At 37.5% G+C, this 26,661-nt stretch overlaps 1 protein-coding gene across 2 annotated transcripts; it reads left to right on the top strand.

Moving 5' to 3' along the window:
- LOC124805324 (40S ribosomal protein S3-A) lies at positions 1–25,206 on the top strand. Of its 2 annotated transcripts, XM_047265845.1 has the most exons (5): positions 1–156; positions 381–700; positions 18,135–18,322; positions 21,401–21,622; positions 24,652–25,206. In XM_047265845.1, exons 1-4 carry the CDS (start codon positions 124–126, stop codon positions 21,592–21,594), a joined length of 735 nt encoding a protein of 244 aa, XP_047121801.1. In that variant the 5' UTR covers positions 1–123; the 3' UTR covers positions 21,595–21,622; positions 24,652–25,206. The 2 variants fall into 2 exon arrangements, with proteins under 2 accessions (XP_047121801.1, XP_047121800.1); XM_047265844.1 differs by lacking the exon at positions 24,652–25,206 and having other exon boundaries at positions 21,401–21,642.
- The last annotated feature ends 1,455 nt before the right edge of the window (positions 25,207–26,661 follow it).

Raw genomic sequence — 26,661 nt, 5'->3', positions numbered from 1 at the left:
ACAATCACAAGTAGACCTCTTTGCTCAAAAATTATTATCTTTGGTGTTTGCATTATCTCTGGTATACAGCGTGTTCCGGAAAGCGCCGATAGGTTTTAAGTCCTTTACTGCTATACTTTAGACATGGCGGTGGTTCCCATATCGAAGAAAAAGAAGGTTTGTGTCGTTAATGTATTAGACAGGTGATAGCGAAACGTTTTACGCATCATAGGGAAATTTGTATTTGTTTGTGTATGAAAATTTTGGATCGTAGTGGTGCATAACAGTACAGATATCTGTCTGGATGCAGTGGATTCGGTTTGCGTTGCACGTTGTGTGTACAGATAGGTTATGTAGTTGTAGTGTTGTCAAGTTGTTAATATTATTGTATGTTGTTGCAGTTCGTTGGAGACGGCGTGTTTAAGGCCGAATTAAATGAGTTCCTTACGCGGGAACTCGCTGAGGATGGATATTCCGGCGTGGAGGTTCGTGTCACACCAACGCGTACGGAGATCATCATTATGGCAACAAGAACACAGAACGTTTTGGGCGACAAGGGTCGGAGGATACGAGAATTGACGTCCGTTGTTCAGAAAAGATTTAACTTTCAAGACCAGTCAATTGAACTCTATGCAGAGAAGGTGGCGACTAGAGGGCTTTGCGCTATAGCACAGGCAGAGTCCCTTCGTTACAAGCTGATTGGAGGTCTCGCTGTTAGGAGGTAAGTGTGATACGTAGATATTTTAGTGTTTGAGTATACTTGTTCTGTGTATTCCAGTGGAATTACGTGATTTGTGCTGTAGATATAGACGTCTGCTTCAGGAAAGACTGTTTTGCGATCACCAGCCACTTAGGCAAAATCGTTTCCTTGAATTAACCCTTAGTTAGTAACTCGTGAAAAATTGGCAATTACGGTAACATCCGTCTGGGAGCCTAAGATGACGAAATTTTTCAAAGAATTTCCACTGTAATGAATATCGGAAATAACTTAAAAGCTTGATGAAAAGTTAATACTAATATTTTTTGTCTTGCAATCACTTTTTACATGATATAGTTAATAAAGTATTTTATTCCTTTGCGAGATTGACTCTCAAATCAAATAGTTTCTAAACTTGACATGTGATTTCTCAAAAATCTTGATATTCATACAAATAAATAGGGGAAAAAACTCAAATGTTGTACATATTTTCATGGGGCACTGTAAGGAATTGGCTTTATCACATTTCACACACTTGTATGCTGTTATTCTGTTAAATATGTAGGGACAGTGACGGTTTTCTCTTTTCTAGCTTGTCACTTATTTTTCTTTTTGTTGGGTTCTCATGTCTTTGCTTTTCACCCAAAATACATGAAATACTTTTCCTGGGGTCGGAATCTGGAACGACGTCTTTCGTTCCTATGCTCTTCATGATTTCAAATCTTGAAATCGCACCTTTATGAAGATGCATTACATAAGCATTTGCGCAGTTCCAAGATATTAGGAAGTAAAATACTGACAGTGGCCATTTCCTTGTTCTCTGGTTAGCTTAGTAGTTGCTGCACTTCATATCTAGTGTCTATGCCAGATTTTCTGGCATTGTAGAAACTGGTTTGTTGTTACTTTCATGAGTATATACAGTGTGGTGCATTGAAGAAAGTGCTAAAACTGCCTTAGATTTTTGGAGCAAAAGATAAGTGTAAGATCCTTGGTAAAACCATACGTACCGGAGCCCACTTCTTTCTTTGGGTTGGGAAGAAGCTCCTTCGGAACCTCTCTTTTGTTGGATTTTAGAGTTCCAACATGTCAACCTGTTTTTCAGCAGCTCCTTACACAGTTCAGTGGAGGAAAACCAATGAAACAGTGACATCCACACAGTAGCAAGTTCAACTCATGAATGAAGCATAGCAGGAACTTGAGGAGCTTTTATACCTCCCTGAGAGATGGATGTTACCAGCTGAGGGTTAAATGATTAGAATCCATATAAGTCCATTTGTAGGCGGCTTTTGATGCCAATATCAACCACACCCACACCGAACAATTATTCGGCAATGACATATGTTGTCAACACTCCATTGCAGTTTGAGAGTAGTAGACAGGAATACAATGTCAGATGTCTGCACTGTGGTCCACTGAATCTGATACTGGTTCAGAAGTCGGAACGAATACTTGCAGAGTTGTTTGATCCCATAGTGGAGCGTTCGACGGTGTCCTCAAAAGTTCTTATCAGCTTAGACATCCTGGGCAATATTTATTGAAAGAAACAAAAGTAGGCTACAGTGCACAACTTTTTGCTCTCTGATGTAGAATAAAATTTCATGAGAAAGTTTTGTGCAGGTAATTTGAAGCAAAGCAAGCAGAAACAAGAGGTGCTTGGAGAAGTAAAGTGGAGGTTGGCTTGTTATCTCTACAGGAGTAATTGTGGGTTAAACCAGGAACTTATCATGCCACTTTTTTTTTGTAAAAGTATTCCTTGCAGACTCTTACAAACTCATATAAAAGACATTGATCTAAACCATACAAACTATATTTGGTTTTGTTATGCGATCATATGAGGCCCTAAACAATAAGGTAAAAGTGCAGTGGAAATTGTCATATTCTGTTGGTGCCCAGAATAAATCTGATTTCCATTATTTTCTACAATCATCTAAATGTGTCTTATATAAAAGTGAGCTTGAATCAGAAACATGATAAACTTTAGAAATAGCCCATTTTGTTTCGGAACATTGTATAAGGTGTTGAGCCCTACTTTTTTTAATAAAAAATGAAGGGGTATAAAAATCCAATAACAGGGGTAGTGTTCTTGGTGTTTGTATTAATTTGAGATAATCACTTGAGTTGCTCAGCCTGCCGCTTTGCACTTTGGAATGTAAAGAATGTGTGATACATCTCGGTGAAGAATGTCGTGGGCTGGTTGGTATAGCATCTGCAGTTGCTAGCTGTTTGATACAGTATAATCCACAGTTAACTAATGTGTACAGTGGGTGTGCACTGTATGCACATTGAATACGAAGCAAATGGTGTTGACATTGAAGATTATTGAAAAAGTAGGAAACAAAAGTTTGTAGTGTTATGCCATCATTACATCACCAAACATTAAAGGCTGCATCGTAAAGCTTTCGAATTTGATCTAGTTAGTTTGGTGTCCGATGTATCATTTGCATGATAAGTTGTAATGATGTGGAGTGAGTAATTTTACATTATCACAAATTAATGTGTAAATGTGGCTACATGCTGAACCTCCAAGTTTTTCCCTTTACAATATTAGAATCCCTTCTAAAGGGGAGGAGTTGTCGTAAAACTTTTTCAAATTTTACTTTACTGTGTATGACATTTTATGTCACTGGGTAAGTTACCAAAAGTAAGTTACTCCTTTGACAGACATCTACAAGATGGACATTGGTGAGTCCCACGTGTTATTCTTACACCATGTTTTGAGCGACGAAGACTTTCTTAGAGATGAATTACTCGAACTTTATTCCATATGACATTACAGAATGAAAATGTCAGCAAACTGATTTCTCTCTCCCTAAGATTTACAATGATTCATCGGCAAATGTGACTGAACTAAGTTGTTCTAGTAGCTCCAAAATATGCTTTCCCATTTAAATTTTCATCAATGACACCTACAAATTTGAAAGGTTTTGTGCCCTAATTATTTCCTCACCATGTGTTAAACTTATCCTCATTGTGGTATCCCTAGATGTGCAGAACTGAATTTACCTTGTTTACTATTTCTTTTGTTGCTGTGTTCATGGTTGGACTGATTACAATACTAGTGCCATCTGCATATAGAACTAATTCTGCTTGTTGTATGTTAGATGGAAGATTATTTACATATGAGGAACAACAGTAAATGTAAGATTGAGTCGTGGTAACCCCTATCGTGATTTCTCCCCCATCAGAATAATTTCCCCGAACTAAAGTTGAATTTTTAATAACAACTTTTTGAGTTGTTTTGGTTAGATATTGCATCCATTGGTGGGCTACCATCAGTGCAATAAAACTTATTTACATAGGAGAATATTGTGATTGACACAGTTAAACATCTTGCAGAAAATGCCAGCCAGCACTATTTTGTGGTTCAGTACTTGTAGTATTAGGAGAATGAACAAACAAACGACATTCTCAGAAGAAAAACTGTTCTAATATCCAGGCCATGATTTTCTGAGGTCATTATTGTAGTTCAGGTGAGATACTATTCTAGAATACATCAGTCTCAAATTTTGGAAAATATAGATGTGAAACAGTTCGGTTATTATTGACATTCCTTCAGAATTCATTGGGAGAGTCAGCTATGGCAAAACTCTTCCATCTGGTGTTCAAAATGCAGGAGACAAGCAAAATACTTGTAGGAATGTGTGAGGCAATAGTAACCTTGGCTCATGACTTACCTTAGAAGATAGGTTAAGGAAAGACACATATATTTGTAACATGTGTAGACTTACAGAAAGTTTTTGACAATGTTGACTGGAATACTCTTTGAAATTTTGAAGGTAGCAGGGGTAAAATACAGGAAGTGAAAGGCTATTTACAACTTGTCCAGAAACCAGGCAGCAGTTAATGAGCTGAGGCCCATGAAAGGAAAGAAATAGCTGAGAAGGGAATGAGACAGGGTTGTAGCCTATTGACAGTGTTGTTCAACCCACACAATGAGCAAGCAGTGAAGGAAACCAAATAAGAGTAGGAATTAAAGCTCAGAGAAGAGACACAAAAACTTTGAGGTTTGCTGACAACATTGTAATTGACAGACAGCAAGGTGCTGGGAAGAGCAGGTGAATGGAATGGTCAGTGTCTTGAAAGGAGGATGTAAAATGAACATCAACAAAAGCAGAACAAGGATAATGGAATGTAGTTGAATTTAAATGAGTTCATACAGAGGAATTAGATTCGGAAATGAGACACACAACTCGGTACCAGGTGTACCGGTATGAAATGAGGTTTTTTTGTGAAAATGAAACACTAATTTTGAATTGAAAAGTAAAAACATTTTATTCAAAGTACTGACCATTGCTTTCTATACATTTTGACCACCTTTGTGGCAATTTGTGGACACCACGCCAAGAGAAATGTTGGTCTTTTGAAGCAAACCAATCGGGCACCCAATTTTCGACTTCATAGGAGTCAGTGTTTCTCAGCCAGTGCGTGTCCCATTGATGAAAACAAATGGTAGTTGGAAGGGGCAAAGTCTGGTGAATACGGTGGGTGGTGTACCAGCTCCCAGCCAAGTGTTTTGATTGTATCCTGAACCAGTTTTGCTTTGTGTGCTGGTGCATTGTCATGTAAAAAAATTACTTTGCCATGTCTTCTGGCCCATTCTGGTCTTTTTTCGATCAATGCATTGTTCAAATTGATCATTTGTTGTCTGTAGTGATTAGTATTCAGTTTCACTGGGTTTTAGAAGCTCATGATACACCTTTCTGATCCCACAAAACACAGAGCATTGTCTTCTTGCCGAATTGATTTGGTTTTGCAGTTGATGTTGATGGTTGTCCTGGATTAACTCAGGATTTTTCCCATTTAGGATTCTTAAAATAAATCCATTTTTCATTTCCAGTAACAATTCAATGCAAAATTTATTTTCTTTCATGTCTTTGAAGCAAAATTTGGCAAATGGTTTTTTGGTTCTCCATCTGTCTTTCATTCAATTCATGTGGCACCCATTTTCCACACTTTTGGATCTTTCCCATAGCTTTCAAACGGCCAGAAATTGTTGTGCAACATTTAGCATTGCTGCCATTTGCTTCTGACTCAAAGTATCATCTTCATCCAATATTGCTCGCAATTCAGCGTCTTCGAACTATTTTGGTGGTCTTCCCCATTCTTCATTTCTTACATCAAAATCATTATTTCTGAACCGTTGAAACCATTGAAACCCTCTTTTGCATGTTGCTTCCGCTAGAGTACGATCACCATATGCCTCGACAAGCATTCGATGTGACTCTGCAGCACTTTTCCCCCCCCCCAAATGAAAACAAAAATTAATGCTTTCTGCAAATCACTTTCTGATGGAAACATGCGTTTCATGACTTGATGTATACTAAATATCTTTGACAGATGGGGGATTCCATTGTCACGGGTGGGACAGTTGCACTAAGTTTTTCAACAGTCAGATGCTGATATAACATGAAGTATAAATAGAAATAAAGTAAAAATTGACTGGTTGCCTTAAACATAATTGTTTTACCTTCCCTTTAAATCTGAATGTCAGAAGTTTACAAATTGAGCTGTTATTCATCTTTAAAACTTTGTCACGGGTGGAACAGCAAATAGACGTAGCATTGAATAACCACAAACATTTTAGAAGAATTCTGTGATTTATGTACTTATTTTCTTTTGAAAACATTGAATTCACATTAATAAAACAATTCTCTACATGACATAATATCAATAAATATTAGATTAGTAATACTTACTTACAAATAATTGCAATCAAAGACTGTCATGGGTGGGACAAGGAATTGTCACGGGTGGGACTCGTGTGAAGTACAATTTATTTTTTATTTATTTATTTATTTTTTATTTAAACTGATTTTATTATGTCAGTTAGCTATGAATCAGTAGGTAACATATACTTAGAGGACACTTTAAGTTTTAATAACTTTGTAGAACATTTTTGTTGCTTATAAATAATATAGATTTTGGTATAGTATTAGTTTACAGTTCTGAGTACTTAATTATTTCACTTGAAGAATGTACCACTTTGAAAAAATACTTGGCCTCTCACCCACTTTCAAAAATGTCTAAATTGCCAGGAAACTCATAATATAAGGTGTCCCTAACATGTTTGACATTTGGATTCGGGAGAATAGCAAGAACTTGTTTAAATTCTATGTAGGATACATCCTCCTCGTCAGCTTTAAATACCTTTGCTGAGTCCCCCACAGATCGCATACACATAACCTGTATTTCCCCATTGTCTTCTACACTTCTCTGTGCAATTGCAGCATATCTGTATGTAGTGGATTTCTTTCTTGCAGTTTGGAACTCAACTAAAATAAATGTTCCTGGCATGATTTGTTCCACAGCTGGTTCTGAACCTGTAACTTCTTGGGAATTGGATGTCAACAGGACATCAGTATATGATTCATCATCACTCATCTCAGAATCTGTGTAGATTAGTGTATATATGTTGGGTGAAAGTGGGAAAACCTCCACTTTCTCTAAATCTGATTTTAGGAAAGTTCCACCACATACTAGGTTACAGGTATTGTAACCGTTGAAGTAATGCTTGCTGCGAATATCTTTCATTTTTTTAACAGCTTTCCAGCGGCCATCCAGACGGTCTCTGTTTTCATCAATATGATCTTTTGTCAGGAGAAGAAAGTTTATTCCAGAAACAGATGATTTGGCACAGTCTAAAAACTCCTGTGCATTGCTGACGATGACTTTTCTTTGCTTAACTTTATTCCAAACAGCCCTTTTTGTTACAGCTCCATTGCCATCCACTGCACCTTTCCCATGTGATGTTGCAAAGAAAAACCATTCTCCAGACACTCCAAAGTCTTGCATCATGTAGCAGAGGTTAGAAATGGTGAATTTGTTCTTAAATTGACCTGCGCAACCATCAGAAAAAATTCGTATCGAGGTCAAATTGGGAAGCTCTTGTTTCAGCTTACTTATTATACTCTTCAAACATGCATAAACTGAGTACTTGTCGTCGCACAGTTCATCGCTCACAATTGCAAATTACTGTAGCCCTTTTTTCATCCAAACACAAATAGTGACCACTGTAATCTGTGTATGACTCCAGTGGGCACTTTGTATCTCATCTTGTGCTAGTGCTACACGGTTTTCTGCAAAATCTATTTGCAATATCACTTCATCATCACTAACTGATGCTTTCACAGTCTTGAAAGCTCCAGATTGCATCCTTTTGACAGAGAAGTGCTCTTTGAATGTTTTTAGTTAAGACTGAAGTTCAGAGAGCTTCACGAAGTGTTCCACTGGTAGTAGTCTGTTTAGGGTGACACTCATGTTCGGTCCATTTTCTCCAAGATGTCACACAAATCAAACTTTCCCTCTATTAATGTGTGTAAATTCATGATGCATTTCGTGCATTGACTTGTCATGCATATTTCACTTTCTACATCACAGCAAACAAGATTCATAAGGTGAGTGTGAGTAGCAGGGAAACTAGCTATTTCTTTGTGAATGGCTTCAATGATGAAGTTGAAGTTAGCATGATATCTGCACACACATACATTGTGAGGCATTTGAGACGTTAGAACAACATTTTTAGGCCGCAACTCGTAGAATTTTGAAATCTTGATATCAATATCTGGATTCTCTTGCTTAAAAAGAAAAAAAATGCTTCCTTAACTGTCATATTCATGTGACATTTCTGCAAGCTAACTCTTTTCCCAGTTTCATGGTCTACAATAGACTTTACATCCTTTATGCCAGGTGTCTGCCTGCTGATTTCATAATTTGTGAAAAAATTTTGTATTTTGAGCAGATTATCACCTGTAAGTTTACGAGATGTCTTCTTCACTACTGGGAAAATCTGCTTTACTACCTTTTTAGCTAAGCTTTCACTTACAAGCTTTTTTATTACTGCTGATTTTTTTTGAGGGGGCTTGAAGGAAGCACCTTCTTTACCTGAGAAACAGCTTTGCCAAGGGACTGAGGACATTTATATGATCCTAACTGGGAAATACAGGCCTCAGACTGATCTTCAATTAATACGGACTTTAGTTTGTCTGTACTTCCTTTTTCTTTCAGCTTCCTTCTTTCGATATTCCAATAAAGATTTTTCACTGAAGGATATCTTCATCTTCATATTTTCCCTTCTTGTTTTATCCCGCTCTTTCTTTTTCTTTATGGACATTGTACTTGCTGGTATCTTTCTTCAGTTTTTCTCGAAGTTTTCTCATACACTCTGCTGATGTTGTTTTCCCCATTTTCTGAATAAACAGTAAGTTTTTATTTAGTGTAAACCATCAAAGCACTTGTTATATCGACCAATTTAACTTAACAATAACAAGAAGTGTTAAATGGTTTTGATTTGAGTAACATCCAAAAATCTGTCACGGGTGGGGCACAACTTCTTTTAACATTTATAGATGATCATTTACAACTTAGGTGCCTTATGGTTCATTGGATGTTTTTATTTGTTTTTCTTACTTCTAACCTAAAATATATAGAATTACTATAATTGCCGAGTTAGAAGGTAAACTTTTTCATATTTTTTGTCACGGGTGGGACACTAAATACATAGTAACTTTTGTGAATTAGCTGCATACTTAATAACTTCCCTTTCTTTAAAAACTGAAGTTTGTCAGAAAGATAAGATTCTGCTCTTGAAATTAAACAATTAAAACATCAATAATTGCTGCAACCCAAATTTAAACAGCTGCCAACACAAAAAGCAAACCTTTTGTTTTCCATCCTCATCTGTAGAATTGCCAACTTTAACTATATTTCCTCAGCTAATTATGTAATTTTTATAATTTTTTCAGGACAGTAAAATTCAACTTTTGTAGATTCGAAAAACTATAACATTGTTAAATTTGGCATTTTTTCAAAAAATAAGCCTCAGGCTCAGTTTGACATGGAATGACCCAGGTGTAATACCAACCAAACAAAAAATTATAAAAATAAAAAAGTTGTTATATTAACTTAATTATGTTGTTAAATTAACTTAATTATGTCATGTATTGCAAAATTTGACTCGTTCCACATCATTACGAAATATTGTATTCATGATCCATGGAACGAGTATTAATCTAATCTAATCTCTAATCTAAACAAAAAAAATTAATACTCGTTAACAACAAATGTTCCCTGTCGACACATTAGTATCTTAACGCTCATTTCATACCAGTACACCTGGTAGGTGAGTTCTGCTGTTTGGGCAGCGGAATAACTCATGATGGTGACTTTCATTTATACAGATGGCTCTAAGACCAATGACGGGGTCGGGTGTTCCTTTATTGTCGAGGCACAAAGTTTCAAATACCGGCTCCATGGCCATTGTTCGGTCTTCACAGCTGAGCTCTTTGCCCTCTACCAGGCTGTTCTTTACATCTGCCGCCACTGGCATTCTGCTTATGTCATCTGCTCAGATTCCCTGAGCGCCATCCAGAGCCTCAGTGATCCGTACCCGGTTCACCCTTTCGTACACCGGATCCAACGCTCTCTTCAGCAGCTGGTGGACGTTGGTTCTCCAGTTAGCTTTATGTGGGTTCCTGGCCATGTCGGTATCCCTGGGAACGAAGCTGCAGATGCCGCGGCCAAGGCTGCGGTCCTCCAGCCTTGGACAGCTTCTTGTTGTGTCCCTTCGTCCGATTTTAGCAGGGTGATTTGTCGGCGCATCTTATCTCTGTGGCATGCCGATTGGGCTGCACTTACCGACAACAGGCTTCGGGCCTTAAAACCTCTTCCCGTGGCTTGGACGTCCTCCTCACGCCCTTCTCGGCGGGAGGAGGTCGTTTTAGCCCGGTTAAGAATTGGACACTGCCGGTTCAGCCATCGCCATCTGCTGACGGCTGCGCTGGTGCCGTTCTGCCCATGTGGGCACTTGCTGACGGTTAGACACATTTTAATGTCCTGTCCAGATCTTAACACACTGCGCCTCGATCTTAACCTGCCAAATACTTTCGATGCCATTTTAGCGGATGACCCACGAGCAGCTGCTCGTGTTCTTCGTTTTATCAATTTGACAAACCTCGCTAAGGACATTTGATGATGCTGTTTTTTAATCCTATGCCTGTCAGTCTGTCTTTTATCGTGTTTTCCCTTTTAGTTGTTGTGGTCAACTTGTGCCTCGCGGTGCATTCTTAGTCGTCAGGGCGCTAATGACCATTGAAGTTGTGCGCCCTAAAACCACAAAAAAAAAAAAAAACACTCATGATGGCCGAAGTAGAGGAGATAAAATGTAGACTGGTAATCACAAGGAAAGAGTTTCTGACGAAGAGAAATTTAACATTGAATGTAGGTTTGTTAGGCAGTCTTTCCTGAAAGTATTTGTATGGAGTGCACATATGTATGGAATTGAAACATGGATGATTAACAGTTTGAACATGAAGAGAATAACAGCTTTTGAAATATGATGCTATAGAGGAGTGCTAAAGATTAGATGGGTAGATGTAACTAGTAAGGTGGTCCTAATTGGAATTGGGGAGAAAAGAAATTTGTTGAACAGCCTGACTAGAAGAAGGGATTGGTTGATAGGGCACATTCTGAGACATCAAGGGATCACAAGTTTAGTATTGGAGGGAAGTGGGATTAAAAACTGTAGAGGGACAGAGGTGAATACAGAAGTTGTAAGCTGCAAGTTGCAGTAGTAATTTGAAGATATAGAGGCTTGCACTGGATAGTTGCATGGAGAACATCAAAAGTAGGGTTCAGCGATGGAATATTCCAATCTCTCTGGCAAAAGCCTGGATTTCATGATGTGTTGGATACTTCAGATAAGACAGAGCCAATTATAAAAGGAACAAATCTGTATGTCTAATGGAAACACCATCAGATCCAAAGGAACTTTTGTTTGAGAGAATATATTATTTTCTTAATTTCAGAAAGATAGCTTGGTGATATATTAATGCGATTAAATTCAATGAGAGTTGCTTTTCCAGTTAACTGCTGTGACTTTGCTGTTGAACTGTTTGTCCCTATACTTTCTACTGTGTTTAAGAAATAATCATTAAATATATTTGCTACTTGTGACTTGTCATGTATAGCTCTTTGATTCAGTTCAGTAGTGATGTCCTGTTCTGTGGCTGGTTGTCCTGACTTGTCATTTCTCTACATCCCGTATAGCCTTAAGTATGTTGTTGGAATGACTGATTTGACACTGTGCATGTTCCTTGATTTTTAATAACTTTTCTCAGTAGTTTTGAATAGTTTTTGTAGAGGATAACGACTGCAGGATCTCTACTTCTTGCCACCAGATAAAGGAAGAATAGTTTATGGCAATGTATTTCCTGTTTTCCCCCAAAATCAGAAGTAGTAATCATAGAACGGAGTGAGGGTAAAATGGCGGCTTATATGCCTCTGAAGGGACCCTAACTTCTTACCTTTGTGGTCATAAGTGAAATGTTATGTTGGTGGCATTAGGATCTTTCTGTAGTCAGTTGCAAATGCTGGTTCGTTGAATTTCCTTAGTATTGCTCAAAAAGAACATCACCTTCCTTACAGGGAATCCCATTTGTGTTCCCAAAGCATCTGCATAACACTTACATGTTTTTTTGAATCTACCAGTAACCAGTGTAGCTGTCCACCTCTTTGAGTTTGATGTCATCCTTTAATCTGACTTGGTGCAAATACCAGACACTTCAGCAATGCCCAATAATGGGTTGCACTAGAGTGATATATCAGATTACTTGTACAGATGACTGCACTTAATGTTTCCCAATAAACTGAAGTGTACCATTTGTCTTCTCCACTACATTCCTTACATGCTCGTTCCATTTCATATAGTTTTGCAATGTTACGTCGAGATATTTAATTGATGTGACTGTTAAGCAATACATTACTATTGCTGTATACACACATGGCCTAATGAATTCGTTGTATTGTCTGTGAAACAGTGACAAGTGCTGGATTCTGGAGCAGCATATATTGCAGCAACCTCAGCTCCATCAGTGATGGTGTCTGACTGGCCATATAGTTTTCCTTGTTGTGGAGATGCTTATTTTTCTTACTTTAAATTAAACCAGCAGTATATTACCCATCATGGACAATAACAAATTATATGAATGTGTGGTGTCTGTTCTTTGACATGTCAGTGTGGATGTACAGATGTGTCCAGTCTCCTGTGGGAGTCTCGGAAGAGCGAATAGGAGGAAATGGACAGGGGCTGCAGATACATGGTGCTCGATGGGAGTGTGGATTGGCAGTGAGGCGACCAGAGATAGTCCATGCAATTGTGAAAACACTATTGTGGCTGGTGCTGTGGTCATTGCACCTGCCTAGTTAGCAAGAAATCCTGGGTTCGAATTGCAGTCTGGTAAACATTTTCACTCATCGCCGCCAATTCTGCATAATGTGCCAATGCAACTGAGAGCAGTGATCCCTCCCATTTCTTCCCCTTTCCACCTTCAGTTTACAAATAGCAAAAAGTCATTTGTGTTCTTAACGTATGTATAGTGTTCAGTTTCAGAACTCTTATTATAGAAAATGAATGGTCATAAAGAACTGAATGAGAATAGTGTCCTCATTTTGTGTCTGTACTAATTTGAAGTAATTGCTGTAGCTTTTCTCGGAAGGGCAGTTTGCAGTCTGGAATTTAAAGGAATGCATGCTTCACCACTGTGAAAAGTAGATGAGAAACTAAAGCATACAATTTTTCATCAGTACACTAACATTCTATGTAAACTGCAAATTATGTGAGCACAAGAGTGCTGTACTTAAGACTGGCATTAAACTAACACATCAGTGACATTGTGAAATACCGCATTCAGAATCCTCATTAACTCAAATCCACATTGTGACAATGGTGTATAGAATGTGTTGCAGCTTTCCTGCAACAATGTTACTGCCATGGTCTTAAAGTGTCTTGATAATCTACAGAAAATTTTTGAAGTTTATAACTGATTTGATTCTGTAGTTAAGACAGCGGAGAAACTGGCTGGAATGTCATGAGTCTCAACAGCAATGTTTTTTGTTGTTTTTAAAGTTCTTTTGCCTTGAGGGAACTACATATTAATCAGGATTTTTTGTGTTATGGTACCTCACACAGTATGTGCCAAGCACAATTTAGGTACATTTTAATTATGGCTAGCATAGTTGTTTGTATTGTGTTGCAGAGTGAAACTTACTTCATTGGATGGTTTCAAATGTGGTCTTTCTAATGAAAATAGTTTGAGTTCAGTGAATATACATTTTTTGTAGAAATAGGCTGAAAATACCCATTTTTTATAATTTTAAAAAGTAAATTTTGCCCTTGGTTTGTAAACTACTGGAAAGGTGTAGGAGAATGCAATGTTAGTTTCTAAGGCCTGGTGTTAGTGAGTCATAATATGCATTATTTCTGGGGATTCAAAAATCTAAACTCTTTTTCAAGCAGCCCACAAGAGCTGTGGACAAAAGTAACCAATACTGTGAAGGAGAAAAACACTTTCAGTGGAAAAAGAGTAAGGGAGGCTAGATGGCTGTTGGCTGAGGCCTGGAAAGTTGCAGAAGAATGAAGGAAAACTAAAATAAAAGGGGATGGATCAGCAATGTTTAAATTAAATACAGTGTTCAGAAATTGGCTAGAAGCAATACAAATGTCTTCTTAAACAGTGTAAAGAAGTTGAAGGTAACAGAATGGGAAATTCAAAGGATCTTCGCAAGAAAATTAGACAGCAAAGGGAAATTACATATGAAAATTTGAATAAGATACAGAAATGGGAAAGATCTAACAGAAGCAGAGGACGTTAAGGAAAAATGGGCAGAATATGTAAGATCTATATAAGAAAGAACTGCATACAGACAATGCTGATGATGATGAAATTAATGTTTTAGATGTTTTGGAGAATGAAATCAAATGGACTCTTGAAAATAGGGCCAAAAACAAAACTAGTGAAATGGTGGAATTTCAACAGAATTGTTCAGTCATTGGAAAGAACGCAGTAAAAGTACTGCATTCAGTATGTCAGAAAATATGGAGCACACAACAGTGCCAGAAGACTTGAAAAAACGAGTCCCAAAGAATGGAATTTCTAAAGAATGCTAGATGTCACTGAAACTTCTCACTTGCTAGCAAAGTCATGCTGAAAATGTTACAAAATAGACTTCGCCAGTATCTAAAGTGAGAACTACCCGAAGATTAAACTGGATTTTGTAAAGGAAGAGGAACCAGAGATCACATTGCCAACATTCAATGCATTATGGAAAGAGATACAGAATTCTTGAAATATGTGTATCTCTGATTTATTGATATTCCAAAGCCTTCGACTGGGTTGTCGATCACAATAAATTATGGGAAATAATGAAAAATATGGAAGTACCAGAACACCTCATTCATCTCATATGGAGTTTATACTCTGACCAAGAAGCCGTGGTGAGAGTTGTGTGGCTCAAGATTCAGAAAGGCGTGTGTCAAGGGTGCATATTACCACCTTACTTTTTCAATGTGTATACAGAACTCATTATGAGGAATGCCAGGTTAGGTGAAGATAAATTGGAATTAAAGTAGCTGGGATAAATATAATCAACCTTAGATACACACGATACTATACTGTTGGTGGCAAGTGAAGAAAAGTTACTCTCTTGCTGAAGGTGAAAGAAGTGAAAGAACTGGTCTTAGGCTGAATATTAACCCTTTTAGTGCCAAATACGATCTGATCGTGATCCAGATTTTCGGCGAAAAATGCCAGTAATGATCTGATCGTGATGCCTTTCTCATTCGCTAGGAAATACTAACAACTTTGCCTTCAAGCGCGGAAAAAATGAATGAGAAAGGCGTCACAATCAGATCGTTACTGGCATTTTTCGCCGAAAATCTGGATCACGATCAGATCGTATTTGGCACTAAAAGGGTTAAGAAAATGAAAATTGTGGCAACTACACCTATCATTTCATGGCACATAGGAGGTAGTGTCTACATTCAATTATCTTGGTTCCCAGATTTCTGCTGATGGTGACCGCAGCTACAAAATCAAGAGATGCTTGCTGCTTGGTCAAACCTTGGCAGGGTTTTAAGGATTAAAGGTATAGCTTTAGTAACAAAGATCAGTATTATAAGGGCTATGGTCTCTTCAGTTATGATGTGTGGATGTGAGACCTGGACCATTAGAAAGATGGAATGGCGAAGAATAGACTCCTTTGAATTGTGGTATTGGCGGAAACTTGAGAATGCTGGGGAAGATCGAAGGCATTAGAAGACATCAGAGGATGAGATGGATTGATGGCATCACAGAAGTAGTGTTCCAACCTGGAAATCCTACTGGAGAAAGGGAAAGGGGGGGGGGGGGGAGTGTGAGAGAGAGATTGAGAGATTTTTCCTGTCGATTTCACTTCAAAATATTTGTATGAAAATTGCTCATGAAATCTATTATTATTATAATATTCCTTTCTCAGACGTTGTGTCTGGTTAAAAATGGAAAGTGACGCAGACCTTGATCAAGCGTGACTTCCTTTTAACTGTACAGTATATGTTAAATTGCATTTAGGAACTTTCGGCTAGTTGAACATGTATCAATAATTACAGATTTCTGTAGTTGTATATATACGTTTGGATGTAGCTGTATTGCGTTGATGTACTGGTGGATATTGTGTGGTATGACTCCTGTAGTTGATAGTATAATTGGTATAATGTCAACTTTATCTAGTATAATTGCTATAATGTCAACTTTATCCGGATGCCACATGCCCTTGACTTCCTCAGCCAGTTGGGTTTATTTTTCAATTTTTTCTCCTGTTTTCTTTTGTATATTTGTTGTATTGGGTATGGATATTTAGATTAGTTGTGTTAATTTCTTCTTTTTATTGGTGAGTATGATGTCAGGTTTGTTATGTGGTGGTGGTTTATCTGTCATAATGGTTCTGTTCCAGTACAATTTGTATTCATCATTCTCCAGTACATTTTGTGGTGCATACTTGTACTGTTAAAAACTGTTATGGGTCAAACAATGTCTTCTCTCCATACGTATTGAATTGGTGGTCATGAAACTGTACCTGTGTTAACTGGGAACGTGAACTTTCACACAACATTTTGTCAGAATGTGTGGGGTCATGTGAGAACCTCTACACCTTTTGGCATGGAATGGCTGAGAGGTCAGTTATGCAGTTCTTGAAACCTTCTACAGAATAATTTGAAGTGTTCTAGGTCACTCTGCAGTATGAGATCTTCGTTTTGTTGTCTTAACTCCCATAGTTTTGACATGTGAGATATAATGCATGGTGTAAAGTCAGTGAATATACAAATTTCACTTTTGTTTATAAGCAAACAATGAAATGCTTGCTTAAAAGGGAAACTCCCCATCGCACCATTTGCAGCAGTGAGGGGTAAGGTAGAGGCCTACAATGATTGTTCATTCTGCACAACTACTCTACTAGCAGCTGAAAATAAGTAGCTTTTGAATGGCAAATGACATACTGTGTATCAGTGACAGCACATGTGTCTTTTGATCAGAATCTCTTACCAGCACACACAATTTGTATGCCAGGTGAGAGAGTGAGATATGCCTCATTGCCCAATATAGGTGTTGTATGAATGTGAATGTGGTCACTCCCAAGGAAATGTTCAATGAATGAATGCAACAGTGTCACAATACCACACTTTCTGAGCTCTGTGAAAACAAGATTTTAATGTTTTTGAAGTTGCTTTTCATTTTTGAAGTCTCAACTCTTCAGTTCCTTTGTTGTAATGTAGTACACATGTTTGTTTTCATTTATGTGAGAAGAGTATGTGGTATTTTGCTTGCTTTCACTATTCATCACATTTACTTGTGATTGTAACAGTCTTACCACATGACTCATTCTATAACCAATGTGTAGTATGACAACAGCCAAGAATACAGGAAGAGAACAAACTTCTCAATGACTGGATGACAGTTTGTAATATGTATATATTTGTGTGTGTGTGTGTGGGGGGGGGGGGGGGGGGGATAAATGGCATGAGGGAGTTTTGAACATGGCTCACCTGCTTGCCAGGCCAACACCATAAAATTGTGTGTTCTGAAAATCCCATAAGCCATTAGTAAATGGATGGAATTAATCACCTATAGCAGTAATTTTGTACTGCAATGGCAGTGGATTTTCCAGCTAAGTTTATGATCTTTCTGTAGTCCCAAAAATTCTTTCTGCTTGTATTTGACTGTTTCAGAGTATTTCATTGGCTGTTTGTCAAGTATACTGTTTTTAGTTTCTATTAGACTAAATTTGTATCACATGCCATGAGGAATAAATTTGCATTTTCTGAAACTGCAAGTGGAATATCATTTATGTATTTTAGAAACAAGAGGGCCTTAGATATCCCTGAAGTACACTGTAGGTAGTGTCTTCAGAGTTGGACATCTACTGATGTGTGATGGACATGGAGCTGATGTACTGCCATGCATTAAAAATGAAAAACGATAAATCTGCTGTTTCCTAACTCACAGTAGTTTGACTTTAATAAGAATTTCACAGATCATACATTCATTAGTCTTAATCAAGTTACAAATCATTCCTATTAATAATAAATTATTGATGTCAGTGTGTGTTCTTGAGATAAATGACTGTTACAAATTACTTTTTTCTTTCACAGGGCATGTTATGGTGTTCTGCGGTTCATCATGGAAAGTGAAGCCAAGGGATGTGAGGTGGTGGTATCTGGAAAGCTGAGAGGTCAGCGGGCAAAGTCCATGAAGTTCGTTGATGGTCTCATGATTCACAGTGGAGAGCCTACGAATGACTATGTCGATACTGCTACTCGCCATGTGTTACTGAGACAAGGTAAGAAAAAATTGGCTCTTTCTAATATTTGTTGGCTGTCTGTCTCCTGGTAATAAGTACCAGACTACCATGTGGAACAGCATTAGCAGTTGTGCAAACACTTCATTTTTACATTCCTGAAGAAATAATTCATTGGCCTGATGCATCCTGTTTGTGATTATGATAATTGTGTATTCATATTTGTGATATGCCAAAGGGTCAAACAAGCCTGTCAAAGCTGTAACGAGTCCACATTAGTTGTGAAGGGTGCAAATATGAAGGTTACCCATTTTTATAATTTGTAGAATATTGCCATATTTACTCGAATCTAAGCCGCACCAGAAAAATGAGACTCGAAATCAAGGGGGAAAAAAATTTTCCCGAATCTAAGACGCACCTGAAATTTGAGACTCGAAATTCGAGGGGGAGAAAGGTTTTAGGCCGCACCTCCAAATCGAAACAAAGTTGGTCCATTGTAATAAGAGACACAATTTAGGTCAAATGAATGATGATGCAGCTACAGTAGTTTGGTTAGAGTTGTAAGCTTAGCAGTTAAGCTTTACTAGGTAGCCATTGCTATGCGTCAGGTGGTCCGTCCGTATTTATACGGTACCCTACCTTTTTTACGTGCTTCGTCTGGTTTGAATTGATTGCTTACTTTTCTTTGATCCAATAGGTGCCATTCTCTTTGTTATAGGTGTTTACGTCACTCTAAGCTGAAAATGCATTACTGTACTATGTCATGCATTGAATATCGCATTCTGATAATTAGTGTTTACGGCCTGTTGCTGCTGGTGGCATGGCTTGCTTTTGTGCACGCTACCGCCGCCTATAATTTATATAAAAAAAAGAGGAATTGTCTCATTAGCGAAACAATGGCATGAAAATCTTTGCAGACGCCTCTTTAGTAAATTCCATTCTGCACAGAAATTAGTCATCTTAGATTTAAAAATCTAGTCAATTGCCGTGCTTCATTTCTGACTGTATCACTATTAGGCATAAGAATAATACGAATATAAACATGACATGATATGTATATTCTTCTGCGTTTGCTGTTGTCTCACTCTAGTTTCGTAGTTTATTAGGCAGACAGGATTTAAACGAGATAGCAGCAGACACGAAAGAATACATGGCAAAATGTTTATATTCGTTTTAGTCTTGCGGTGAAGAGAATACTGCATGTTATTAACAATTCATAAAAGTTCCTATTAGCAACCATCTCTTCTGACAGGTAGGAAAAAATTCAGAACGTAGAGTTGGCCATATTGACAAACAGTCTTGCCAGTCGGATTTTCGTAGTACATTGAAATGCTGCTACATTCGAAGATAAACAATACGGAATTTGTATTTACTTTGTTGGATAATGTATGAAAATGCAGTGGCCGAAACTTGGGGTGGAGAAAAAAAGCTCGTCTTCCACCTTTTTTTAAATTTATTTACTGATGCAGAGGTTTTGGTGCCAGTATTTATCTTTGTGCCTGCAAAGCATGCTTGTGTAGCGCTACATATATTTGACGGCAGAAGTTAGTTGTGGCGGCACCTACCAACATTTTTCAGAACTTCCGCTTACTTTGCACTCGATTCTTAGCTGCAAACGGTTTTCTGGTCCAAAAAAACTTGAAAAAAGTGCGGTTTAGATTTGAGTAAATGCGGTAACTTTGGTGTGTGTTCATAGATTATTAAAATCTGTGGTAATGTGTATATGAAAGTACAGATTATTTGTGAGGACTTCTGAAAATGTTTTGTGCATGTGTACATTATCTTGAACTAGAAAAGTCATGTTTAAAAACTGAAATCAGTGAAGTGTGAAAAACATTTTCTTCTCACTGTTAACAAGTCTGGAATATCTGAATTGTTACTGTTAGATTGCCAAAAGTGTTGTGCTTCTGTGTTTTGAAACACTTGTACATATAGTGAAATATGCCTACAGATTTCTTGAGTAAGACATCTGTGACTGCAGGATAACCAAAGGCATTACCATGATACTCATGTGAAGGACATGGTCACCACTAGCAGTGCTTCAAAACTAAAAGTTGGATATATTTTGAGAAAGCAATTATGGGTTGTAATTTTCCTTATTTTTACAGACCTGTTGCTTCAGAATTTGTCAACATCCTTTCATCATAATTTAACACATTAATTTATTGTGTTGGTATGTATACCATATGAAGTGATCAGAATAATAGGTGGTATTCACCGCCTTTTCTTTATTTCGGAGGTATTGCATGTAACCTCAACTTGTCTAAGTCCATGTTATTTTAGAAGCCAAACTCATTGAAGCTTTAGAGCAGTAATTCCTTGTCATATGAACAAAAGAGGAGATTCTCAAACCTAAAGAATTTTCTGCCTCCTCCTCCTCCTCCTCCTCCTCCTCTTCTGTAATATTCTGTGTCTGGCACAGAATGGACACTGATGTTAAATTTCATTCAGCTCACTCAAACTATTCAGTGTACAAATATGGCATTGGCATCATTGTGTTCTGGAAGAGTTGCACAATGTTTGGATTGTACTTTTATTGGGGGGGGGGGGGGGGGGCAGCAAGTTACTAAGACAACTAGGAACAGTTTATGAAAATGCAATTTCATGTGATGTTACTGACTCCAAACTGGAACTCTGTCAGGATTCTAACACAAGATGATAATGGTTAAATACAGTGCATAATGGTCTGTTAGTACATAAGCAGTAACCTGTGTGGCTTGTTATGAGAAATGGCTCTCCAGGTTTGTAATAACTCGGTTATTAATTTTTTGCTCCTGTACCTAAGTCTACTTGTACATCAGTTGGAAACTTGTGTGCTAAATAGCAACAAAAATATTTTACTTTTACATCATTTGAAAGGTCGCCCCATCTTCTTTCATGATTTTCTCAAAGTAAGTTCACCAGGCAAATAATGTTTTTATTGTTAAACCCCTATAACCTTACAGTTTCTCTCTTCAGTATTTCTTCAGGCTACATGTATCTTTTTTTGCATTCCAAGCAACACAAATTCTGCCATTATGCCAAAAAGTATGTGCTCAGTTTTATTTATACGACCCAATGTATTTATATGTACAATACAATGAATAGTCAACACATGAATTTTTGTCCTTTTTTTTCCAGGTGTGCTTGGTATAAAAGTTAAGATTATGTTGCCTTGGGATCCCAATGGCAAACGTGGTCCCAAGAAACCTCTGCCAGACAATGTTTCTGTTGTGGAACCTAAAGACGAGTTGCTGCCAACCTCACCATCTAGTGAGATCAAAGCTGCGAAGCCGGAGGCCACTCCTCCTATTGCTGCAGCAGCTGGCTTGTAAAATGTTACAGATGTTTCATTAATAAAAAGTAAAAACTTTGACTATGTACATTTTAGCATCCCTAATTTTTCCAGTATCACTCCTAAGTTTTACACTAGCTCTCTCATTGCAGTATGTTCAGTGAATATCTAAAATTTTCTCATGATGGGAGTTATATCTATGATCTAAACTCTTCTAGTGCGCACACACACACACACACACACACACACACACACACACACACACACACACACACACACACACACACACACACACGGTCAGGAAGTACTTCTCTATGCATAATGTAGCAATCACTATGAAGACTGGTTTGACACAGCTTTCCAAGCTAGTCATGTCCAAAACATTTCACTTGGAACTACTGCGGCCTAAAACCACTTTAACTTGGTTACATTGTATTAAAATTTTAATCTCCTCCATACTTTCTTCTATTATCAAATCACCTAATCCTTGGTGTATCCTCCTTTCTCATGTTGTGCTATAAAGCTCTTCGCTCCCAAATTTGATTCAATACTTCTTCCATAGTCACCTTATCTTTGCGTCTATTAACCTGTAGCACAATGTTTTAATGGCTTTTGTTTTCTACTCTGTGCTATTTATTGTCCATGTTTGCTTCTGTGTAAGGTTGCATCCTATAAAAATACTTCCTTGAAAGACTTGCTTACATTGTTTGTAGTAGGGCCATTCTTCAGTACATTATCTGTTCTGTTAAACTGTTCTTTAGAGTCGTCTGTCAGAATTATGAAGTCATTGGAGTCAATCCATGTCAAATGGCCTAAGGGTCCCCACTCTACCATCTCCAATTTCGATGAAATTTTTGCAGGATGTACATATAAACCTTAAATGAAGCACTACCAGGTTACAGCTTCATTAGTATGGTGGGGCCGCTAGCCACCTTTTCATAAAGGTTTGTTTTTTGACGTTGACTGAAATGAATAAATGGTCAACTTTGTTTTACCATTGTTCAGGATCTATGAGACCTGTCGTGCTGAAACTTTGTGATCCTGTTCAACTTTTTGGGTACAATAGCTTCATTGTAGTAAAAAGGTCAAACTATGGTAAATTCATCATAGTGTGCCATCAAAGTGGCTCATAAATCTTGTTGTACCAAGTTTTGACTATACTTTATTGCCTTGCATCTACTGAAAGAACAACTTTCTGAAGCTGATGCTTTAGTTATGTGCAACCTGTCAGCATGTCATAAAGCTCTGCAAGTGGCATCCAGATTGCTCAAATAACTGGGTTATCTGAACTCACCTTGTCTGATCAGAAAAATTTGTTTTATTTTTGAGACAGACCAGTTTAGTGCTTCAACAGTCAGTCTGAATCACACTGTCGCGTAGTGAAGTGTTCAGATGCTGTGTGTGCCTTTTTAAATGATGTAAAGTGTGTTGTCATTACTGGATAACATCTTTTTTAAGTAAGTAAAAATTTAAAGATACAGGATGACTCTTTAGAAATGTTTATCAGGTTATTTAATTTTTTTTGTGTTGTATTCTCAAGGAAGATCCCATTATCTATGTTTTATATTTTTCAGTTGGAAATATACACCTTCTGCATTATGTAATATTCAAACAAAAGGTAGTTGGAAGCATAAATTTAATTGTAGTGTAATGGATAGCAGCAAGGTTTCAGTACCATGTGTCATTGACCTTGTAGATAATTCTGTGTCGTCTGCAAACATACACCAAGGTTTCATTCCAATCAAAGAATTTTCAGTAGAACAGGAATTAATAAACCAAAGAAGTGAGATGTCTTGCTAAGAATGCACAAATATGCTTTCATCACAAAGCAATACTTGTGGACAAATATGACTTTCCACAGAGATCTTGTAATTCTTTTGGTGCAAAGAAGCTTTCTGTTAAAAAGGGTTTACGGATTGTCAATGTGGAAACAGCAAAACAATTGCAAGCAGTGACTAAGAGCAATGTGAAACCTGGTGAGAAGATATGTCCAGCTTGCAGAAAACAATTTTTAGCAAACAAAGCAGAAAAAATCATTCAACTTCAAACCAGTCAGAAGATGAAGTGTATCCAGAAGTGTCAATCTATTGAAGTCTAACTGCTTTTGGGGTCTCCCCTCTAAAATTTCATAGAGTATAAAAAAGGGATGTGAAAGGTTATGCAAAACAGAAAATAAGCAAAGCTCAAGAGGCAATTGTGACTAACATTGCTGCTGCTGGAAGATTTGCCCCAAAAGACCTTCAAACACCTAGTACAAGCAAGATATGTCCTGATTGTGAAGATTTTAAGCAGCTGATTAAAGAATTGAAAGAGAAGTTGCAATTGTCATGGCAGCCTGAAAAATTGAAAATACTGACATTAGTACCACGAAGTTGCAATATAAAAGAGAGAATGCAAGAAGTTTGCATTTCAGAGAGGATGGTAAAAGCAGCTAGGAAGTTACAGGTAGAAAATTGTGTATTAGCTCTGCCAAAGAATAAGTGTCGCAAGAAGATTCCAGATGTCATAAAAGAAAGAGCAGTAACATTTTTCAGAATGAAGAATTTGTCCAAGTAAGACACTGTATCAATTAGAAGAGAAGGAAAGAAAGTTAAGATGCAAAAATACCATCTGAATTATTTGAAAGAAATGTTTGCTGCATATAGACTTCAGCATGGACCTGAAATTGAATTTTTCAAATTTTGCGAATTGAAGCCAAAATGCTGCATCACTCAGTCTGTGTTTACACTTTACACCAAAATGTGAAACTGATGCTTGCAAGCACTCCTATTAAGCCTTATAGTGCCAAATACGATCTAATCAGATCGCACGGTAGGTGCGAAAAGTGCCAGGTACGATCTAATCATACTGCCATTTTCAGTTTTCTTTCAAACTAAGGCACAGATCGTGGTTTATCGATGTCATGAAGAGAAACGTTGAAAGATAGTCGTCAAGTACTTCGTTTAGATTGTGGGTGCCAATAATAGATATTTTCGAGTTCCAATCACAATGTTGTTTTTCGTTGTTTTTGAAGGTAATATGCTGCCGCTAAGCAAGAAGTCTCATTTGAGTGTGATTTTTACAGTGGAAAGTAGTGAAAGTGAGAACGATTTTGCAGGTTCTCCAGACAGTGGACCGATCGAGTGGTCTAGTGGTGATAACTCATCATGAGTCATCAATAGACGAATCTGCACCCAGCGGCGATGAAGACTATGTTGAAGAATTTACTGCAGCCAGCGACACATTTGCTGAAATTCCAGCTGATGAGTGGGACAGTTGTGCTCATCACCGCTTCACGTTTGCGGAATTACCAGGCCCCAAACATGTACCAATACATTCTACGCCAATTAATTTTTTAAGAGTTTCATTCAGAAATATTACAGCCTTACAACTGGGCCAATACATTGCCAGAATATATGATGGAAAATGGATTGCTAATGTGTCCGAAGTTTCTGAAGAAAATGTTTTAATAAATTTCATGCACCCCAATGGACCAGCACATTCTACTGGCCAGCTAGACAGGATGCTTGTTGGATTCCAAACCAACACATTATTTATGTCATTCCAGCTCCATCAGCAACAAGAATGGGCCAACATTATAGCTTGTTAGAATCAACTGTAATTGCTACTAGTAACAAATTTCAGCAAATGAATTAATAGAGTACGACTGGTACATGTATTTTTTAATGTAATGTAAAGAAGTTTATTTGGTATGACAAGATTTATGGGCCACTTTGATAGCACTCTATGATGAATTTACCATAGTTTGACCTTTTTACTACAATGAAGCTATTGTACCCAAAAAGTTGAACAGGTTCACAAAGTTTCAGCACAACAGGTCTCATAGATCCTGAACAATGGCAAAACAAAGTTGATCATTTATTATTTCAATTGCAGTGTCAAAAAACGAGCCTTTACGAAAAGGTGGCTAGTGGCACCACTATACTATTTACGAAGCTGTAATTTGGCAGTGTTTCATGTAAGGCCACTTGACGTGGAATGACCCATTGGCAAACTTTTGTATTCTTATTTCTCCTTCTTGAACATGTATTCCCTTTCCAAATTTCTCTTCATTGTGTAGATTTAATAACATTTGTGTGTAGGTTACCATGCTATCTCACTCCTTTTGCAATTACTGTCACCTGTTCATGTCCTTTGCCTCTTACATCTGCAGCTTAGTTTTTTACGACTTCGAGACAACAACCTTTAGTTTTGTGCATGTTGTCCTCTAACTGTAGCATACCAAAGAGTAGATGCAGGTCAATTCTGTCAGAAGCTGTATCTGAATTGGCAAATGCATGGTTGCCAGTCTTCAGTCTTATCTTACAAAATCCTGCAGTCAGTATTGCTTCATTAGGTTAGATTTAGTTGTCATTCCATAGGTCCAAAAATGAGAAGTCTTGTGGGTGTGGAACATTTTAATATAGTACTCACTTTCCTTATCATTTGTTGGGAGATTGTCAAGACATTTGAATTCATTATACACAAAATACTGAATCTGGACTGTTCTGACAAGTGCTGTCAAAACTAAAATCATTAGACATTTTTACTTAGCTGGTCTAACAAGTATCTGTTAACATATTCATCTATAGAGTCAGTCTCACAAATTCTGTTTACACTGTGCTTCACTTGACAGCAAATTTTCATTTCTTTGGAATCCAAATTGGTCTGTGGAGAGATCTGTTTCGTCATTCCAGTCTTTTGCAGGTAATTCCTTTTTTCAAAACACTAACATGACTTATTTGACTGAAAGAAACTCTATAAACACTTAGTTCGGAGACTTAATTTAAATAACAAATGGAGATTCGAAGCTGCTGAGATGTTGTGTGTCAGGGTGGGTCATGTTGCAATATCTTCATAGGGTAATTATGCAACAGTAATCCACGTAATATTTTGGCCAAGGTTATTTCACATAGCTTGCTTTGCAGTACAGAATTACAGTACCTGCCTTGCAGAGATTGTGCATGACTACGCCTATGTATATCGAAAGAATAACTATATTATTTAGGCAGGTTCATTCCGCTCTTATCAGTCGAATTGTGGGCCTTGAATAACACTAATACTTGAAGAATAATCCTCCAGGTGTAATTATGCGAGTTGAATCAAAGATTATCAGTTTATTTCAGTT

This window comes from Schistocerca piceifrons, chromosome 7 (genome assembly GCF_021461385.2).
Source record: "Schistocerca piceifrons isolate TAMUIC-IGC-003096 chromosome 7, iqSchPice1.1, whole genome shotgun sequence".
In the NCBI taxonomy this organism is placed as follows: Eukaryota; Metazoa; Arthropoda; class Insecta; order Orthoptera; family Acrididae; genus Schistocerca; species Schistocerca piceifrons.
Note: the sequence above shows the minus strand (reverse complement) of the source record. Positions and strands in the feature narration are given on the sequence as shown.

Bases quoted from the DNA above. Each gene is read 5' to 3' on its own strand.
- LOC124805324 (XM_047265845.1), top strand. From the start codon at position 124: ATGGCGGTGGTTCCCATATCGAAGAAAAAGAAG. The intron at 157-380 runs GTTTGTGTCGTT...ATGTTGTTGCAG, and splicing joins CCATATCGAAGAAAAAGAAG to TTCGTTGGAGACGGCGTGTT. The intron at 701-18,134 runs GTAAGTGTGATA...TTTCTTTCACAG, and splicing joins GGAGGTCTCGCTGTTAGGAG to GGCATGTTATGGTGTTCTGC.